The 17,360-nt window shown below is 32.7% G+C and overlaps 1 protein-coding gene across 1 annotated transcript; it reads right to left on the reverse strand.

The window, feature by feature from the left end:
• Nucleotides 1-13,995: 13,995 nt before the first annotated feature.
• Nucleotides 13,996-16,271, reverse strand: LOC110642545 (glucan endo-1,3-beta-glucosidase 12). Its single transcript, XM_021794637.2, has 3 exons — nt 16,089-16,271; nt 14,694-16,010; nt 13,996-14,268 (listed from the first exon to the last, which is right to left on the reverse strand). The coding sequence occupies exons 1-3, from the start codon at nt 16,144-16,146 to the stop codon at nt 14,234-14,236; spliced, it is 1,410 nt and encodes a 469-aa protein (XP_021650329.2). The 5' UTR covers nt 16,147-16,271; the 3' UTR covers nt 13,996-14,233.
• Nucleotides 16,272-17,360: the final 1,089 nt, after the last annotated feature.

Consider the following 17,360-nt stretch of genomic DNA (forward strand, 5'->3'; position numbering starts at 1 on the left):
TTCTAATTAAAAAAATTAAATTATTTCATTTCAAATATGAGAATTAAGAAAAAAAAAGTTGAATTGAATTTTTATAAAATTTTAATTATTAAACAGTGATAATGTTTGTATGTATTAAAATAATTAAATTAATTTTTTTCTTTCAATCTAATTTATATGTAAGAAAAATGTGTTAATAATTAACACTTGTAATTAATCACATATAAAATAATAAATTTTGAAAATTTAAATATATTTTATATATCAATCAAATATGATAACTTATATTTGTAAAATAGAATAATTTTTTTAAATCAAATTTTTACTAGAAAAAAAACTCAAAAAATGTTCCTAAAAAAATCGAAAGTAAATAAAGAGCACTATAATTACCAACAAATTACAAGTATTTTGATTATTTTAATTTATACTGACTATATATATTCACATATTTTTAAAATCTTAGGAGATGATTTTTATTTAAATTTAAACCTTAAAAATGCTTAAATATATAATAAATATAATAAAATTTTAATTATACATTATTAGCCTGATAAAAGTCTTTTTTTATAGTAGATTATTGATACAAAACGAAAATTTCAATTAAAAATTATTAATTAAAAAATAAATCATTAATAAATTAATAAAATAACGATGCAGACTTAAATTCCACATCAATTAAAAACCAAGGGGGGCACTAGCTTTCCTATAAAAGGGAAGCCCCACAAAGCTTGCGTCAATATGGCACAAACCAGCATGTAGAGCCCTAACATTAGGATTGATCATTCGATTTAAATCGTATTGAGCCGAATTAAATCATTACAATTGAATTAATCGAATTATCATATGTTAAAAATTAAATCAAATCTAAATGAATGAAAAATTAAATCGAATCATCAAAACTAAATTAACTGAATTCTATATTTAGAAATTAAATCGAACCAAAATGAATGAAAAATTGAATCGAACTGCTCTATTTTAGTTTGGTTTATTTGAATTGATTAGTTTTTTATTTTTGATGATTTTTTAATTTAGACTTGATTTTGAAGTTATTTAATCTGATTTTGACCTTGGTTTGAACCTAATAACAATTAATCAATGAAATTAAACTATATATATATATATAATTACATATAATTTATAAATTCTCTATAAAAATAAATTAATTTAAAAATAAATAAAGTAATTTAGTTCAGTTCAATCGATTTTTTCTCTCTAAAACTGAATCGAACTAAATAATTAAAATGCTTAAAATGTAAAATCAAACCAAATTGAATTATTTTAAATATTAAACTCAATTACCAAATTAAGGTGATTCGATTCAATTTAATCAGTTCAAACAGAATAGTGCTCACTCTTACCTAACATGCCTACTAATTATAATTTTTTTTATTAATTTTATAATTAATTTGAATTAAGTTTAAAATTATATTTTAATTAAAAATAATAATATTATCAAGCTTAAACTTGACTTATTTATAATAAGTTAAATTTAAACTACATTTATTTATATTATAAATGAGCTATTTAGTAAATTTAAATGAGTTAAACTTGACTTGCGATTAAAAAAAAAATGTAATAAATTGAGCCTAAACTAATCAAAATTCGCCTTCACTTGATTCGTGTACGCTTCTATCGGTGGACTTTCATAGGTTGTTAGGCTCTCCGTAGAACCTCTTATTATGGGTACTCCATGATACGATTGGCGTTTCTTATATTTATTATGAAATTTTAATTTTAGCACTCCCATTTATTTTTATACGTCACATTTAAATTTTATGTAATAATTAAAAAATTAATTATATAATCTCATTTTTATAAAAATATATTAATAATTTTATTTATTACTCTAATTTATTAATTTTAAAAAATTATGTAAATATTTATTATATTTAATAAAAATAAAAAAATAGTACTTTTTAATATTTTAAATACAATAAATAATTTTAAATAAAAGAAAAATTTTAATGCAGTATGAGTAAATAAAATTCACATATAAAAAGGAAAAATGGTGCAACTATTTAACCCATTTAATGAATTAAAAATCTATGTAGCATGCAAACAATGGCATTGGTATGTGACTCTACAGTAACACAGCTAAGAGAGTCTATTCTGCAAAATTAAAACTAACGTGCGACTCATCTTTTTCACGCATAACGATAGCACCGACATTTTGAGTGGTAAACCACATCCTCAGCCGATCTTTTTTTTTTTTTCCTTTTAAATGAAAAAATAAGAATGTCCTGATATGACCATTATAATTCTCGAGACCTCGAAGTCATAAGTTAATATTTTTTATTTAACTTAATTTAAAAAAAAGAGATTTATTATTAAATTTAAGGTGATCTCCTGTAAGATAAATCACTAAATAATTTATTATTGATTTTTATTTATACTCTTAAATAGAGATAATATTTAATTATCATACTCAATATTAATTTGAGGAGTCGAAATCAGAGTGAGACAGGTTGACCACCGCACTACCATACTTGGTGGTAGGGGTGGCCACGATTCAGGAACCGCCGGTTACGGTTCAGGAACCGCCGGTTACGGTTCTTGAACCGTCGATTTAGGTTCAATGAAATCATGAACTTAAACCAAATCACCAGGAGACGGTTTGAAAGACGGTTCCTGAACCGCCAGTTCTGATTTGATCTCTGGTTTGAAAGGCGGTTCGAAAAACAACGGTTCAAAACAGTTTGGAGGACAGTTTGGAAGCAGTTTAGAGATGGTTTAAAAATAGCTTAGACAAAAAAAATTAGAGAAAAATTTTATTGATTCAAAATTTAAGTTATATTTGTAAAAATATTTTAACTTTTTTTAGAAATCTTTTAGATCAAAATAAAATAAGAAAAAAAACAAAGAAAATAATTTGTCTTTAAGAAAAATTTAATAAATAAAGACTTGAACCTGATTAAAAAACTAGAGATGAAATTAATTTTTTTTAAAGAAATTAGCAAAAAGTGTATGAACTTAATTTTGCCTAAATATCCCTTTAGAATTTAAAGGAATAAAGATTTTTAGTTCTATTACTTACCTTTTTTAAAAAATTATATAATAACTGATAATTAAAAAGTATAAAAGAGAAAAAAAATTAAAATAGAGGGTATTGGAAATTTTATTGAAGATTTAAAGTAATAAAAAAGTAATTGAAATAATATTGAAAATTTCAGTAAGTATATAAAATAATAAAGTAGGAAAATTGAGAGAGTATTGGAAATTAAAATGAGTGTAGAAAATAATTATTTAGAGAATTTGAGAAAAATTGAAAAAATATTAAAAAGTGAAGAAAATGCAAAGAATAATTGTGTAGAGAATCAATGATATATATAAATGAATTAGGAGTGAAGTAACATATTTATTGAATTTTTTTATATTTAAATCGCCGGTTTAATCCGGTTCGAAATCGTCGATTCAATCCGGTTCGGAACCGTTGGTTCACAGTTCTTAAAAAATATGAACCTGAACCAAACCGCATAAGGACGGTTTCAGTCTGGTTCAAAATCGATTCCGATTTTGACCGGTTTTAGTCTGTTTTTGACCGAACCGATTTCTGTTCGGTTCCGGTTCAAAACCGGATCGTGGCCACCCCTACTTGATGGTATCCTCACCCTATACTTGTTGTCCCTCTCTAATTTTTAGTTTATTCTCTAAAATTTTTTCACTTATTTAAGCTTTCTCATAAAAAGATAAATTATACACCTCAATTTAGAAGTAAAAAATTTAAATTTATAATATAAAGCTCCTATTTTTTAATTTAAGTAATATAAAACTCGTTGTAATAATCAATTTATAAATTATTTATGCTAACTAATCATTTATTAAATTAAAAAATTATATTTTCATAAATTCATAGTTTCGATAAACAAATTTTAGATTATCAAAGTTTCTATTTATATAATTTGGATCATCAAAATTATGGATAAAGAGTGAACAATTAAATATTTTCTTAATAAGTGTCAAATTAATAGAACAAAAATATAATTTTTTTTTATCTAACAAGTGCCACATAAAAAAAAAAAAAACTTAGAATCTAACTAATGAAGGTCATAGAGGGTTTTATACTACTTAAATTAAAAATCAGTAAAATTTTATATTATATATTAAAATTTAGGTATCTTAAAATTACATACTCCTAAGTTGAAATATTATCTATGTAATTTATCTCTCATAAAAATATTGTCTTAATTTCATCTGTCACTCCTAATTTTTAATAGTTATTTTATCATTGTCCCTCAACTTCAATTGTTATCATAAAAATACTCAAACTTAAATTTAATACTACTCAAAGTCACTCTAACTACATTTTGTTAAATACCTTTATTCAAAGTTGATATGAACATATTTAGGTATATTAGATACAATAAAAAATACTTCTCTCTCCGTCACTTAAAAACAACCTTTCGATAAATGAAGTCGCTTATTTATTTTTTTTTTCTCTCATTATAATGTGTTTTTCAAGTGGCAAAAAGACTATTTTTTTTTTCCTTTTTCAACGGATAACTTAGAGATAAATATGTCTAATTCACTTAGACATGTTCAAATTAACTTACAGTCAAAATATTCAACGAAATATTGTGAGAAAAATTTTAAGTGATATTAAATTAAAATTTAATTTTTTTTATATATAAATTAAAATCAAAAGATGATAATAAAATAAACTTAGAGAGGATAAGTCAAATAAAACCCAAAATGGTCCCACTGTCTGCGCGTAGTTGAGACTAGCAATTACTACTGCAGGCCTGTTTTTTAGAGAGGAAACAAGAAAAACTCATAAATGAGTGCATTTGGTATGAAATAATTTGAGTAGGTAATTGATTAAATAGTGAAGAGTAAGTGGAGCTGCTGCAGCTGCACATGGGATCTACCTGTAAAGAGAAGTGGAAATTTAATTATATACTATTTTGGGTGGCAAAAGGCCATTTGTCTTACACTTTCTAATTTACCAGAGAAATAAAACGAAGACCATTTTCGTTTAGCCTGTGGAATACAATCAGATATACTGTATAACTTTCCCCTCTTGCTTCTTTTTTAGCTTTCATAATTGTTCTCAAATTTGATTTAATCCGTTCTAAATTTCATTATATATATATATATATATTTATTTTGCCTCTCGATTAATGTGAAACAAAGATAGAGAGATATTCTCTCCATCCCAAATTATTGTAATTCGTATTATATTGTAATATTTTTTTATAAAAAATTTATTTTTATATATTTAAATATTATAATTAAAAAAATAAAAATATATTATTATTTTTAATTTATAATTTATTTTTTAATAAATAAATAAATTTATATTACATAATAATAAATTAAAATAAAAAATAAAAGAAAAAGTAATTATAAGGAAATTCGCCTCACCTCACAACCCAATAAGGAAGTGCTTACCCTAACCCTGAATTATTGTGGGGCGCTCCATTGTCATTCTTAACTTCTTGCATTGATTCCTTTCTCTATTGATATGGATGTGGCAATAGAAAACCATTTATGGAAATTCTTTCATTTGATGAATCAAAATTGTAAAAAGACATATTCGAGTTTGAGAAATAATAACTTTGATGGTTCAGATTAGGTTCAGATTTTACATATTAGATATCTATTATTTAAATATATTTATATAAATAATTAATTAAATATAAAATATATTTTTATAATAATATCTATAAATTTTAATGTATTATTATTTTAAATAAATAGAATTTAAATATTTTATAGATTTATTAATTTTTGAAATATGAATTATTAATAAAAAGATTTTTTATATAAATTATTAATTAAAACATAGAAAATTAAATCGGTTATGATAATTTTTTTAGTAGTAATAATTGAGTCTAAGATAAATTTAGATAGTTAAAGATAAATTTTAATTGAATTTAAAATAAATTTAAGTTCGAACAGAGTTATTTTCACAAATACTCTACTTATTGCCATACATAGGAATAACATTTCAATTAAGCCAAGCAATATATACAACTTTGATCGACAACATATTAGACTCGTTATACATATTCAAGGTAGAGTAAGAAGAAATTGATTATTATAAAAAAAAAAAAGAAAAATGTTCTAATTCAAATTTTTTATTTACTTTTTTTAATTCAATCGGTTGAATTCGTTTTTTTTTTTTAATTATATTTAATCTGTTTACTTTGATCATTAGGGTGAAAAGACATAAATAGCCACATCGAAGATTTATCCCTATATAAATATGGTTGCTATTTTTAGAAATAGGGAATACCATTTTATAACTTCCTAACTCTCATATTAAAAACCAATCTATCACTCCAAAGTCCTAACTTTCCAAGCCTAAAATTCCTAAGTATTTTTCCCTTGTTTTGCGCCCACACTCCACAATCCACGAAAACAAAGGACAATGCCCATCCCCTCTCTCATATTTCTTTAACTCTTAGGCCAGCCTCTATTTTTGTAAGTTGGAATTTGCTTTCCTTTTCCTCGCTCCTCCTCAGCTAAACGATGCCTTCACCAGCCACCTAAAAAGTGACAGACCCATTGGGTCAAAATGGCGCATTAGGCCCTTGAAATTTTAAATTTTTTAAGGAGTATAGTGATAATTTAAAAGAAAATTCCACTACTACTCTTATAAAATTTTTTAGCGCACTAGATTACTTGGAGTATTTTAGAACCGATAGCCTTAATAGTGTTTTTATGTATTTCTTTTGTTTATAATTGCTTGGGGGCATAAGGCTTGGGATAAAATGAGCTTCTTCATTGATGGTTGGTATGAGCAGGAACTTGGCACGCAGTCCCATCTCTCTCTCATTTAGAGAGAGAAATCTTCTTTGGGTGGGTTTCCTCTGAGATTCGGAGTCTCTTCTTTCTGCTGGGTTCATCAGCTATCCCCTGCCCCTTCCGGGCGGAGGTTGGCTTTCCTCTCCCTGCCAGTTGTGGGTCTCCCTCCCCATTTTCTAGTGGGGTTGTATATAGCATTTTGGTGTAATTTTGTTTCATGCAGGTTTACTTTTGTATTGAGAGGGTCCTTTAGATACCTGATTTGGTTTTTAAGTTATGAGTGTAATAGATTTGCTTTGCTATTGTATTGAGAAGGTCCTTGTGGCTGTGATTCTTTTACTGGGCAATAGATCTGTTTTAGGATTAAGCTTTTAGTGGCTATGGAAGTCAGACATCGATGCTTCCCTTGGCTTGATGGTGTGAGGATGTACTGCTGTGAAGAGGAAGACATCTTGCTGGGTTCAGTTTGGCCTGACATGCGTGAGTGGGTTGCCAAGATTTTTGTCTCCTCCCTTCATCGACTATATGATGCTTTAATGGTGATGCTTTCCCTTGACCTGGGGTTTCTTAGACCATCGATACCTTGATGCTCCAGTGGTGAGTGATACCTCCTTTAATCCTCAGTTTGCACGTTAAGCCATTTTTGGTGTCAATTATCTGGAGATCCTCTATTTCTCTGCCATGGTTGGCTGTGGCTGGTGTTGGCATAGTTGACTACTTGCTGTAATTTCCATATTAGTTTCACAATTATGGGAGTCTGATTTGATTTCATAATTATAGGAGTTTAATTAGGTGACCACTATTGTATAGGAATGTAATTAGTAGTTTTGTTTATAAGTGTATATTTAATTTCCGAGAATAGTGTTACTTCCTTTTCTTCTATGATGTAATAGTATCTATATATTGACTCCAATCCTAGAGAAGAAAATACAACATGAATTATTTTCAGAATTCTATTTTTTACATGGTATCAGAGCAATTCAATCCTAAAAACTGCTCAACACAAATTGAATCCCATATTTGAAACCACCATCGCAATTTCCTTTGTTTACTAATTGAAATGGCAGAAATCACTCCCACTGTATCTGTTACACAGAATAGCTTAGTTCCACCTATTCATTCACCAGGATAATGCTGCGTTTCCAACTAGTATCATATTGGATGATACCAATTATCCATTATGGTCTCAACTTATGGAGATGCGTATTGGTGCTCGCAACAAGGCTGGATATCTCACTGGAGAAATCAAAAAACCCCCACCTAAAGATCCCAACTTTGGAATGTGCATTACTGAAAATCATAGAGTCAAAAGTTGGCTCATCGATTCAATGAGTCCATCACCAATGCAGCGATTTATTCGACTTTCCACAGCTAATGAAATATGGGAGGTTGTATCAAGAACCTTCTATGATGGCTCAAATGAAACTCGTCTCTTTGAATTGAATCGAAAATCTTTTTCTACCACACAAAATGGTAGACCCTTGTCAACGTACTATAATAAACTTATTGCTATTTTCCAGGAAATTGATCACAGGACTACATCTCAGGAAAAAACTGTTGAAAGGGTGGTGTAATTGCATTCTGCAATGAGTAGGCTTCTAGTTCATATTTTCCTAAGTGGACTTGATCCTGAATTTGATCAGGTTCGTGGAGAAATCTTGCGAAAAGATCCAAAACTTGACCTGGAGAACACATATGCGTATGTAAGGCGAGAGTATCAAAAAAGGCAGACAATGGGAAGCTCTCGATCAATTTCTGAAAGCTCAGTTATGTTAGCAGACAGAACTCAACAAGGAATATCTAGTTCATCAAAAAATCCTGGAAAATCTAACAATCTTAAATGTAGTCATTGTGGTCAACCAGGTCACTCAAAGCAGCACTGTTATGAACTCATAGGCTATCCCGAATGGTGGGACTTATCAAAAAAACTAAGAAAAAAATTGCTGGAAAGGCTATGGTGACATCCGTGGAGGATACCCAGCTGAATGTGGAAGATAAATTACAGCCGCAACCCATAGCAAATGTTGCTTATCCAGGTATTGTTGAAACAACAAATGTGTTCTCTACGATTTCTAAAGTAGTACTTGGATTATTGATACAGGTGCATCCGATCGTATGACTAAAGACTCTAGCCAAATACAATCTATTCGTCTATGTCACCAATCAGTTATCTCTACAGCTAATGGTAGCACTTACCCTATTACTTGAGAAGGATCTATCAAATTGTCTAGTACTCTCACACTAGATATAGTTCTTATTGTTCCATCTCTTGAATATAATCTTTTATTTGTTAGTCAAATCACCTCCGCTCTTACTTGTACTGTAACTTTTTGGCCCCTTTTTTTTTTCTGTTTTTCAGGACATTCTGGCTCAGAAGATTCTTGGTTATGGTGTTAAATGGGGCAAACTTTATTACTTGGAACTTATAAAGAATGGAGGACAGAAATTTAGTCATACGTATCAAACTAGTAGTGAAGAAAATGCTCGAGCAATTATATGGTTATGGCACCGAAGATTGGGACATCTTTCTTTTGGTTATCTCAAAAAATTAAGACCACATCTTTTTACAGATTTAAGTGTTCGAATTTTCATTGTGATATTTGTGAAATGGCTAAAAGCCATCGTGTTCCTTATTTACCAAGTTCAAATAAAAGTTCAAAACCTTTTGAGGTTATACACTCTGATGTTTGGGGTCCTGCAAAAATTCCTTCTATATCTAAAGCTCGTTATTTTGTTACATTCATTGATGAATGCAGAATGACGTGGGTATCTCTACTTCACAAAAAGAATGATGTTTGTAAAGCATTTCAGGAATTTCATAGCATGGTAGGCACTCCATATCAAAAGCAGATTCGTGTTTGGCAAATTGACAATGGGATGGAATTTGTAGATGCATCGCTTGGACGATTTCTATGTGAATGTGGGATTCGACACCAGACTTCTTGTACATATACTCCACAGCAAAATGGCTTAGCAGAGAGAAAGAATAGACAGATAATGGAGGTGGTTCATGCCTCACTTTTTGGCATGAATATGCCACGGTTCTATTGGGGAAAAGCTGTGAAATCTGCTACATACTTGATCAATCGGATACCTTCACGAGTGATAGATTTTCAAACTCCTCAACAAAAAATGCAATCATTGTGTTCTGTTACTCATCTTCCAAACCTCGAACCTAGGGTCTTTGCTTGTACAGTATATGTTCACATGCCCAAAACTTTAAGAAATAAACTTGATCCATGTGCAACAAGGTGTGTCTTTGTTGGCTATTCTGAATTTCAGAAAGGATATAAGTGCTATGATCCTCAAACTTTGAGATTACATGTGACCTTGGATGCCTCTTTTCATGAATCTGAACCATACTATTCAGGGGGAGTTGCTACACATCCTCTTCAGGAGGAGAGTTCTAGTGAAGAGAATGTGTTACAAGAAGGTAATAGAGGAGGAGAGCTGAAATTTTTCCAGCTAGAAGAAATGAATGAACAGTTTGGTATTCCTGAAATTGAGAATGAAGTGTCAGTTCCAGCGTCAGTTCCTTTAGAAGTTGGACCTGAATCACAAATAGTTCCTTTGGAAGACAGGTCTGAATCATCGATGCTCGCAGAGTTGCCTGTAATAACACCAACAACTAAAGAATCAACTCAGAATGTCCAGAATGCCTTTCGTCAAGTAATCTCAAGTTATTTTTCTGATGAGTCTCATGAAACTAATGCTTCTCTTGAAAATATGAATCCAAGATACTCACAAAGACTAAATAAAGGTGTTCCAAAGAAACAATATGAACCCGATCCTAAAGCCAAGGTTAAATATCTAATTAATAACTATGTCTCTTCCCATTGATTGTCTAAATCATATGCACTTACTATTAACCAATTATCCAAGGTATCTATTCCTAGAAATATGCAGGATGCATTAGCAGATCCAAGATAGACAAAGGCAATGAATGACGAAATGGAGGCCTTGCAAAAGAACTCTACTTGGGATCTTGTTCCATTACCCAAGGGAAAGAAGACGATTGGATGTAGATGGGTGTTCATGGTGAAACTTAAAGCTGATGGAAGCATTAACAGATATAAAGCATGGTTAGTTGCAAAGGGATATACACAAAAGTACGGTGTGGACTACTAGGAGACCTTTGCGCCAGTAGCGAAGCTCAACACAATTTGCATTCTCATTTCTATAGCAGCAAATCAAGATTGGCCTCTGCAACAATTTGATGTTAAAAATGCATTTTTGTATGGAGATTTAGAGGAGGAGGTCTACATGGAGATGCCACCAGGAGTTAAACATAATTCTCTTTGCAAAAATGCAGTACGCAAATTGAAGAAATCATTGTACGGGCTTAAGTAGTCACCTAGAGCTTGGTTCAAGAGGTTCTCATCTGCAATGAAAACTTTTGGTTATAAGCAGAGTAATTCAGGTCATACTTTGTTTATAAAACACAAAGAAAGGAAGGTAACAGCTTTAATTGTGTATGTTGATGATATGGTTTTAACAGAAGATGATTCTAGTGAAATGAAGATGTTACAGGAATATTTGGCTACTGAATTTGAAATGATGGATCTTGGGCAACTTAAATATTTCTTGGGAATTGAAATTGCAAGATCAAAACAAGGAATTTTTCTTTCACAGTGAAAATATGTGCTCGATCTTTTGATTGAAACTGGAATGCTTGCTTGCAAACCAGTGGAAACGCCCATGGAAATGAATCATAAACTTGGGATTTTTCCAAATCAAGTTCCTATAGACATAAGGCGCTATCAACCGTTGGTTGGGAGATTAATTTATTTATCACATACGAGACCGGATATAGCCTATGCAGTGAGCGTTGTAAGTCAATTCATGCATGCACCAAGTGAAGAGCACATGAATGCAGTATATCGAATTTTAAGATACTTGAAGGGCGCCCCAGGCAAAGGTCTATTATTCTTAAAAAATAATGTCTCCAACATTGAAGGCTACACAAACGTTGATTGGGTAGGTTATCAAACAACCAGAAGATCCACATCTGGTTACTTTACTTTCGTAGTAGGCAACCTTGTAACTTGGAAAAGTAAAAAGCAGAAGGTTGTGGCACGATCAAGTGCAGAAGAGGAATACCGAGGCATGGCTCATGGTCTATGCGAATTATTATGGATCAGAAGTGTTCTTAAAGATTTGGGAATTGAATACACAGCACCTATGAATCTTTACAGTGACAATAAGGCTGCCATTGAGATTGCTCAAAATCCTATTCAACATGATCGCACTAAACATATTGAAGTTGATCGTCACTTTGTCAAGGAAAAATTGGATCAGAAGATTATACACTTTCCTTTTGTCAAGTCAGAAAATCAGATAGCTGATATACTCACAAAAATTGTTCCAGGAAAAGTATTTCAGGATATGATTGACAAGTTGGGCATGATAGATATCTATGCTCCAACTTGAGGGGGAGTGTTGGCATAGTTGACTACTTGCTGTAATTTCCATATTAGTTTCACAATTATAGGAGTCTGATTTGATTTCGTAATTATAGGAGTTTAATTAGGTGACAAATATTGTATAGGAATGTAATTAGTAGTTTTGTTGTATAGGTGTATATTTAGTTTTCGAGAATAGTGTTACTTCCTTTTCTTTTATGATGTAATAGTATCTATATATTGACTCCAATCCTAGAGAAGAAAATACAACCTGAATTATTTTCAGAATTCTATTTTTTACAGCTGGATTCTCAAGTAACCGACTGTGGAAACTGGGTTGTAGCATTGTGGAGACTGCACTGCCTTTAGTCGGGTCAAGGTTTCTGGATCTTCAATCCGTTACAACTTAGAATTTATTATGTATTGGACTCACTTTAGTAGATTTATTTTTAGGTTTTCTATATTGGACTTTGCTGTAATTAGGCCCTAAGCCTTTTAAGTCAATGAAATCAGTATCTACCTTATACAAAAAAAAAAAAAAAAAAAGAAGCTGGCAAGTAGTCTACCTCTCAAGTTATCTGGAGACTTGTCTAAGTCCATGATTGTATTTATAGTATTTGACATAATATATACCAGCAGTATAATAATAACGTTCAGTGATTGGACAACTCACTGCAGGAAAATTCTTGTAAATTTTTTGCTTTGACAGAGTTCTTGTTAAAATTTGTGTCATGTCAGAGGTTGATGTGTTACATCAAGAGCATGTAATCACTTGCATTCTTATTCTAGAGCCATAAATATAGAAAGAAGAATTTTAGAAAGTCATGTATTATTAATAGATGTTATTTGTTAATAGATGGTAGGAGATATGTATTATTAATAGGAAGTCATATATTATTCATTTATTCTTTACTTGCCCTCGAGTGATGGCAATTTGGTTCAACTCTCCTTTAAATCGACGTCTGATAGTCTACTGAATTTCAATATTAAAGACTGTTGGTTTAGAGCTATGTGGAGCGCTCCTAAAGCATCCCCAAGGTTCTGGTTTGATTATGTTAATGGGGCTTTTAATGTGGCAACTATGGAAAGGTCGGAATGCTTAAATTTTCAATCACTAAACGATCTCTCCTCATAAGATTTTTGCTGCAGCTATTCGACAACATGAAGCTTTTAAGTTGGCTTCAACAACAAATGAACAGAATATTCTTCCTTCAGTCCAAGAGCCACAATCTTGGTGTCTTTATTTGAAATTAAACTTCAATGCTGCAGTGGATCAATCGAGGAACAGGGGTGCAATTGCAGTGTTTGTAGGGATTATGCAGATAGGGTGGTAGATTGGTGCTGTTGCTTGCACCTTTCAGTCTTAGACCCTCTTCTGCTAGAAAGTTTGGCCTGCAGAGAGGCCTCACTGTTTGCTAAAAGCAGAGGTTGGGGGAGAGTTGTGGTAGGTTACTCTTCCATCACCATTAACGCTTTTCAGCAGCAGCAAATTCCTATACTTATTCAAGGACCAGTCAGGATTGGACACTCTTTTATGAAAAAATGGGTACTAACAATTTTTTTCCCCCTCGCAGAGCTATATGAAATTCGTAATTTATTTTTATTTTTATCACCATTATTATTATATTATTAGTAGTAGTGTTGAACTTCCACAAAAATTGACATGTGACTTTAAAAATGAGAACCAAAGGCATCCTAGGATCCTATTTCCAAACAAAGATTCTCATAAAGCAAGTTAATAATTCAAATCATTAGGCAATTGGCATGATCATGAACACTGTAAAAACATCTTTATCATCTCACACTCTCTCTTAATCACCCAACAGTAAAGATTCTTAATTACCCACCCCCTCATGAGTCAGTAGTGTATTCATTAGATTTATTGAGAAGATACCTTGAAATGGGAAACTGAAACAGAAACATAAACTTTAATAATTACAGAATATTACCTAGTTTAATTAACTCTCTAACAACTCAACCTACTCTGCACTTTAAATACAATCACAACCCCCAAAAAAATTTACTAAAGCACCAAAAACTACATTCAACCATTCCCATTTTCCACTAATCTCCTCAGTTAAATGCCAAATCCCATTCTTCTTTCTTCAATATCCTGTGGGAAACTCGCACTGCCCGTACTCTGCAAAGATTAAAAAAAATTACATTATAAAGAAAAAAAAAATAAAACTATAAAAGTATAAAAAAAAGTCGCAAATTGCTGCCTTCCACGATTTTCCAGCACCCGGATGACCAATTTTACTCGCTCCACATCGTCTTCCAATTACTGCATGCCACGTCATCACTAATAAAGATTCTCAATCACATCATGACCAGTCACGTGGTGCCTTTTTTTTTTTTTTCTACGTTAATTCTAAACTGGCGTGCAGGGCGCACCATTCAGTATTGTCGCATACTGAGTGGACCCCCTTGGCGCATGTTATCATTCAGTATTGACGCATACTGAGTGGACCCCCGTGGCGCATGTTATCAATCTAGTATACAAGTTCTCTAACATAAGCTAAAATAAAAATGGGAACAATAAAGAGTATTAGCTAAAATACGCACTTGGTGCTTGTGTGACGACGAACGCTGCTCCTCCGAAATAACAGGTACCAATCTCCCGCCCTTTCTTCTGATAATAACTGTTAAAGGCGAAAGACGCGTGGGCCTGGACTGTGTTAGGATCGTAACACGTGGCGCCTGGCTGGATCGGACGGCAATCAGCTCCTCCTTCACCACAAGCATAATCTAGTGCCGCCTGCAGCTTCTCTTTACCGGCCTCAGCATTCGCCACGCACCACGTGTTTCCCGTAGTGCTCTTGGATACGCCGCCGCTGACCGGAGTCGTCACCTGTTGACCACCGGATACCGGTGACCGGCGGTCCCTATAATTCTTGAGGCCCTCCACAGTAAAAGGGATATCATAAACCTTTTGCTCGTTGGGGTAAAAGAGGCCGTAATTTCTCTCGGATGTGGGCCCGTTCTTTTCGTCCTCGTTGAAGAGAGCAAAAAGATAAACGGTGAGATCTGCCTTGGGTCTCAGAGGGGTCCCACCACCTGTGAGGATCCTACGGACAAGATTGCCGTTGTAAGCAGCGGCGTTTTCTACGCTAGCACCTATCTCATTCCCATCTCCCTTTGAGGGCCATCCAGTCTCGGTCACAACCATCCTGATGTCGTCGTATTTCAAAGCGGACAACGCTGCAAAAACGGCGTCGATTTGAGCATCAAAGAGGCTGAAGTACCGCAACCCATTACCTGCATCCACTACACCCGGGTTCTCTCTGAACAAAGCGTAGTCAAGAGAAATGACATCCGAGTTCGACTCGTAGGCAAAAAACGGGTACGCATTGACCATGAGAAATGAACCGGTTTCCCGGAGGAAATCCAACATGGGCTTGAAAACGGGTTCAATTAATTCGGATCGGAATGCTCCGGCTGAGGACGGGTAAGAGGATTGTAGAGCACTGAGTGCTATTGGTGAAGAGACTTTAATAGCGGAGTGAAGATTAAGCTTCACTAGAGCTTGGTGGATATTTTTCATGGCAGGTAAGAGGAACTTGGTAGTTTTGTGTGGATCCACGAAGACTTCATTACCCACGGCAATGGCTTCGACTTGAGTGGAAGGGTAATACGCGGCGACATTTCTTTGGACCCATGAGAAGGCAAAGGACTGAGTTTTGGCAGCGGAGTAGAGGAGCTCGTTAGGTAGGTCGACTGTGACCTTAATCCCAGATCCTGATAACGCTCTGAGGACAGAAGAGTCAGTGTCGAAAACCTTGACCCTTTCCAGACCCTGAGACTTGAGGAGCTGCACCACTTTCACCGCAGAAGGTAGATTATCGGCGATTCTTCCATAGTTTACTCCGATTGAGCCCGCATCTGCAAAATGTAATGCACATTAGTCCAAGGCAAGAGAAGAAACAAAGAGAATGTCTTGTTAAGGCTCTGCTTTCTTACCTGCAAAAGTGAAAATGCAAAGAAATGAGAGAATGTAGAAGCTGAAACTACGCTCCATGCTCTGGTTCCCGGAGAAACAGAGCAAGAGAGAAGGAGAGAGAAAGTGGTGTGTTTGGGCAGTGGTTTCTGAGTTGGTGCAGTAAGGGGTGAGTGGAGCAGCAGCAGTACGTAAGAGGGATAGTGTGTGTCTGTATAAAATGAGGGGAGAGAGAGAGAGAGAGTTGAGCAGATCGAGGTGGTGGGGTGGGATCCATGTGTCTGACAATGACAAGAACGATAGCCAGAGAGCCGCTGCGCTAACTAAAGCTCCATTCAGATTATAATTGAGAAAAATAATTATTTTTAATAAAATATTATTTTCAATATTATTAAAAAATAATTTAAAAAGTTATTTTGCGAATTTTAAATTTTTATAATTAAAAAATATTAAATTTAATTTAAATAATATATTTAAAAAATTATTTTCTTAAAAATAAATTAACTCCTAAATGGCTTATGGCTTCTAGTGAGTAATAATTACGTGGCTCCCATTTTTTCACGTGACACCAGACCAACTCGACCGTTTCTATTGTACAGCCGGGGCTTTTGCTTTCTATAATACGTACTCCTGCACTTCATCATTTCCGATGCACTATTGACTTTGCCGTTTACACGTGCCGTCATTGAGGACGGAAGGACTGGGGAATATAATGTTCAGTGATGGTGGTGGAGATGTGTAGCAGCGAATAAATAATTAAATTTGTGAACGTTGGATTTGGAGAGAGGAAATAGCTGGACGGTGTGGCTAAGTGGAACAATGATCGATAATGCAGAATTGGAAGATGATTGCGGTTTATTCATTAATTTTAAAAATATTAAAAATTCTTTTATTTTACTTTCAAAAAAAAAAAAACCAATTCCTCCATTTTAATTTTATTTAGCTATCTAAAATATCCTCAAACTTAATAAATTCACCACTCACCTTTTCTACCCTTTTATCTCTTTTCTTACCTAGAATTGAGTATAATTGATTTTAATTGGAAATTCAAATAATTTAGTTTTTTTATTTGATTTTTGAATTTTTAGTTTGGTTGATTTAATTAAAAAAAATTGATTTGAATATTTCTAAATTGAGCATTCCTAAATTATACTATTTTACTCTGTATATATACTCAAGTCTTAGTCCTTAAATGCTTAACACTGTTTGGAAATCTTTTAGGAGGGAAGGAAAATAAATAGTGAAAAATAAAGAATATTTTTCTTTTGTTATTTTCTTTCCTCTTGTTTGGATAG

The sequence above is a fragment of the Hevea brasiliensis genome, chromosome 7 (assembly GCF_030052815.1).
Source record: "Hevea brasiliensis isolate MT/VB/25A 57/8 chromosome 7, ASM3005281v1, whole genome shotgun sequence".
NCBI lineage: Eukaryota > Viridiplantae > Streptophyta > Magnoliopsida > Malpighiales > Euphorbiaceae > Hevea > Hevea brasiliensis.